Source organism: Engraulis encrasicolus, unplaced genomic scaffold (genome assembly GCF_034702125.1).
Source record: "Engraulis encrasicolus isolate BLACKSEA-1 unplaced genomic scaffold, IST_EnEncr_1.0 scaffold_1816_np1212, whole genome shotgun sequence".
Lineage (NCBI taxonomy): Eukaryota > Metazoa > Chordata > Actinopteri > Clupeiformes > Engraulidae > Engraulis > Engraulis encrasicolus.
Genome location: NW_026945358.1, coordinates 1 through 4,720, shown reverse-complemented (window position 1 = coordinate 4,720; position 4,720 = coordinate 1). Strand labels below are relative to the sequence as shown.

The 4,720-nt window shown below is 42.0% G+C and overlaps 1 protein-coding gene across 1 annotated transcript; it reads left to right on the top strand.

Moving 5' to 3' along the window:
- The first annotated feature begins 2,828 nt into the window (after window positions 1–2,828).
- On the top strand, window positions 2,829–4,714 carry LOC134442598 (thioredoxin domain-containing protein 12-like). The gene is made up of 5 exons (XM_063192660.1): window positions 2,829–2,911; window positions 3,013–3,086; window positions 3,468–3,537; window positions 4,019–4,102; window positions 4,277–4,714. Exons 1-5 carry the CDS (start codon window positions 2,830–2,832, stop codon window positions 4,354–4,356), a joined length of 390 nt encoding a protein of 129 aa, XP_063048730.1. The 5' UTR covers window position 2,829; the 3' UTR covers window positions 4,357–4,714.
- The last annotated feature ends 6 nt before the right edge of the window (window positions 4,715–4,720 follow it).

Below are 4,720 nucleotides of genomic sequence, written 5' to 3'. Positions count from 1 at the left end.
AGGCTACCCAGACAGCACTACATCATTCCCTTTGATTGTTCTGCTAATGGTGTTATTGTTGATGATTGAATACATTTGCAAAAGGTAATTTGTGTGTGTGTGTGGGGGGGGGGAGAAGTCTACAGACAAACTAATCACAACCATCACCTGAAATTCAAAATGGGTCGATGAAGCAAAATAACATCTCATCAGATTACAAATCTTCGGTCAGATCAGATTTGTAAAATGAGGAAATAATCTGCGCCCACGCACTGAACTGTACTAGATTAGATAAACCTGACTCTTCCATGCGAAACATTTTCTTATACATTGATTTGCGAAACAGTATTGCTTGGTTCCAAAAGATTTCAGCATAATGTGGGTTTAGTAAAGAGACTTGAATGACTTCGGTTTAGTGAACTGAGTGACAGCTTGCTTAACAGGAAGCCCTCCCGGCTGTGATTTGCAAGTGCCACACAGGAAAGTTATGCGCACACGCTTGACAAAATGTTGGACCCAAAACACTTGAAAGAGTAAATATTTAGATGCATTTTCTCTCTCATCTGACCTGGCACTGGGCTGTGCAAATGTCCTGTCAATCCATTATGTTAAAAAATGACCTTGTCCCTGCCACTCCCTGCAACATTTTCGATTAGGCTACAATGTTGCTGTCATTTCATCTGCCCTTCCCTAAGCACTTTTCTGCATCATACCATTGTGCGAAGTAGTCACGCGTGAGTGACTTATTTTTGACCTTTTTTACAGCTTGTTGTTAGCATGACTTCAACTTCAGACTTATCACAATTTGATAGCTAACTTACAGCTAGTTAAACCCAAACACATACCGTTGAACGTGTCCAATATCTCTTGTGTTTTGCACCCCTTGTGGGTGCAAGGGACGAGAAAGTATGCTGTGCCCGTTTGTAGCTTCTTTATAAACCGATTGCAACGCGTAATAGTGGAAACATTGTCCATTAAGCAAAATGAAATATGTAATACATTGAATACGCCCGTAAACCCTCAGCTCCCTTCACTTCATCAGGTAAAGCGAGTTGTGAACTACGGGACACAGCAGGCCAACAGCCATTCTCAATCCAATCCCAGAATGCATCTTCATATGCGAACGGGGCCTTGCTAAACTACCCGGGGGGTGTCTCTGCCAGAGAGTTAGACGCAGAGAGGTTCCGGCTGGGGGGCTGAGCCAGAGAGCTGAGAGTGAATCTTCTTGAGCTGCCTGGCACAACCTCAGTGCTTGGCTCCTTTCCCAGTCTAGAGCTCTAGTGCTAGCTCCACACACACCACGGGCTCTCTGCCACTCGGAAGATTAGTTGTTTAGTGCGATGAAAGGCAGCCGAATGAGGCTGAATAGAAATCCATAAATAAGTAGGTCCAGACATTGTGAATGGAATGCATCTATTTCCAAATTTAATGAAGTATGTAATCATTTTTGACAATTAGACCAGATAATCATTTTCATCACAATTAACTAACAATCAATTCCGAGGATAGGGGTCACTTACGTTATTCTAGAAGATTATGAATCATAGAGGAAAGGTGCATTATCCTTCCTGATAATGATCCTTGCTCTGAAGATAGCCTTCAACAACTCCTGAGACCAGATGCGAGACAGAACAAAAAATGCGTGTGGGGACTGCCGCTAAACTCTAACCCAATCATGTCTTGTTGTAGTGTCCCGTGTTTTTTAATCTGTCGCTACGGGAGTGTCACGATAATCCAAACCGGTAAATTCGATTGATTGGCTGGGAAGAGAGCTGTGATCTGTTTCAGAGCTGTGCTCTTGTTTCCGTAGTAGTAGGGGCAAGCTTAACGGTGAAGTTTCACCATGCTAGTTGAGAAGTACCTGACAATAGCATGTCCTTCAGTGAGGAAGAAATAGCATTATGTTTCATTTGCTAACCATGTTTTCCCCTGGTAATCACAGTTATGGGAAAACCAAAAAAGAGTCCTCCCCTCTGCTGAAGGAAATGGAAAAGGTGAGTTTCACGAACCAGTGTTAGCTAACATGGAATGCAGGAAAATTCAGTGAATTAATTTCATTGAGCTAGTTACGATAGCGACTGGGTGCTAGTCACACACACACACACTTAAAACTCTGATGTAAATCTCTCATTTGACTAACATAATATAAAGCACCGACCAGAGACTTGTTTGAGCTCGCGATACAGCATTCCAGTCGGATTGCAATGGCCTTGTAGCTAAATAGCCTCTCTCTAGTGTAGCCAGCTAACCGCTACATCTGGATAACAGCTAACACAGCAGCAGTAACAAACCCTTGTAAGGGTTGTTAACTTTCTTCTTTCCTTCCAAACCCATGGGACTAGTCGAAGTCATTGAATCAGGTTACAATAACGATGTTCTGCCAAAGTTTGTTTCTGCTGCAGGACTATGGCGGTTGATAACTGAGTCATTGTAACTGTTAGTTGTAGTATGAATAGTCTCTTTCTGCGAATCAATGTGGCCCCAGCCCTCAAGCTGTCGATTCATTTCTGTGTTTGGGTCTTGTGGGCGTGACTATTTAATGGCAGGGTACTCGTAGTTCTCTAAATACTATGGTGTAGAACTGCGCGCACAACGACTAGGTCCCAAACCTTTGGCCTTCATCATGAAGCCACCTTTACATTGTGTTAAATTTTTAGGGGTGTATGGAGGGACCATATCAACTGGGCGTTCCTTAGAAGATGGGAAAAAAGGAGGCAGAGAAGGCAAGGGTAAAACGTGTGGTGTTTTACTATGTTCTTATTAAGACGTGTAGACAGACACGATGAACCACATAGAGTCACTATGTTGTTAATAACAATACTCCTAGTTTAATTCAGCTATCTCTACTTGATGTATGACTGTTTGGCATATTTCTGCAGTGGGCTGCCTCTGATGGTGATCATTCACAAGACTTGGTGTGGCGCATGCAAAGGTAAGTCATTAAAACTACTAATGGAGATTAGAAGGTAAAAAAAAAAAAATGTTTACAACTGGAATGTAGTCACTGCAAACTTTGTCCCCTCTCGTTTTTAGCGTTGAAGCCAAAGTTTGCTGAATCAAAAGACATCTCCGAACTTGCCCACAACTTTGTGATGGTGAATCTTGAAGTAAGTGCTCACGTGTTTGAGAATGTACTGTAATGCATGTTACTATAATGTCATATTTGTCAATTGGGGTCAGATTTATTGTCACTGACAAGACGGGAGACTAAGAACAATCAGTCTGTTGAAAATGGCAAGACAAACAATCAAACATGAAATAGACACCTGTCTGTAAGTGTTCTCCGAAGCCAAAAATCTCATGTGAGAGTGAGGTTTGTTCAGGGTTCTCCCACACTAAGAACAATTTCCCCCTTGGATAACTCCTTTCAGAGTCTGTAATACTACCCACGACCGGACACCATGAAACCACTGTTTTGTCGGACAGTAGGTCGCGCCGTATGCTCTCATAGTATCATTCATCATGGTGTGTCTTTGTCATGTTATCAGGATGAGGAGGAACCTAAAGACGACCAGTTCAGCCCAGATGGCGGCTACATTCCCAGAATTCTTTTTCTTGGTAAATGATTTAACGCATCATCTTTATTTTTCAGGCTGCATGTCTGGTTGAAATGAGTATTCAAAACGTTTCTGTCTAGAACGTTTCCTGTGTTATTTCGGAGTTGCAACCCTCTGATCGATGGATTCCTAAAAAAAAATGTGAAACCTTGTTATGTACCGTTTGTCTTGATCAGTCTTGGTCGCAAGTCAGAATCCCACTCTATTTTCCAGCACAATCATTCGTGGATAAAGGGCCTTAGACAAGGCATTAAACCTCACACTTTTCTATGGACTGTGTCCTGTATGCTAAACAAATGTAAATCACATTGGATGACCGTGTTTATTGAGTATAATGTAATTCATTTAATAATGCTTAAGGTGCATTTAGGTCTTATTCACAATACTAATCATGTGCACAGCTGTCTAGTACGTGTACAGTACATTGGTATGCAATGCATTCAATTCCCTCAGGGTCAGTAATGCATCTGTGTCTGCTCTAGACCCTAGTGGCAAAGTTCGCAGTGAGATAACCAACAAAAATGGGAACCCGAACTACAAGTACTTTTACAGCAATGCAGATCAAGGTAATCATTGTTGTTGCATATTCATTTTTGTGTATGAATTGAAATCAGTACCATTATTTGTGACTGAGTAATCATTGTAATGTCTTCATTAGTTCTAAGCATTTTGGTGCTCTGACGATGCTGGAGATTGTTTACATTATTAACCGCACATCTTGTGTTAACTTTCTTCTGAAGTTGTGTCCGGTATGAAGGAGGCCCAGGAGAAACTGACCGGTGATGCCTTCAGGAAGCAACATGTTGGGGATGAGCTGTGAGAGCTACAAGGAAATATGCAGATATCCACGAGGGTACATCATGCCAAAACATGATTAGTCTCTCCATCACCATCGTCCACTCCTCACCACTACCAACAAACCTTGACTACAGCATTAGCGTTGTTCATTCATGAACCCTCTGGTCTGTGTAGCTGCTGAACCCCTGAAGACTACACCAGATGAATCAGGCAGATGGTGCTCTTGCTGGTGAGCAATGCATTTTGAGAACCAAAGCTGACATCACTTTGTCTCTGCTGATTTCACGAGGTGCTATTTAGTCTGTGTGTGTGTTTTCTCTGTCATTGTCATGAACTGCAATATAAAGGAGTGTAAAGCCCTGTACATATATGATGTAGATAACCTG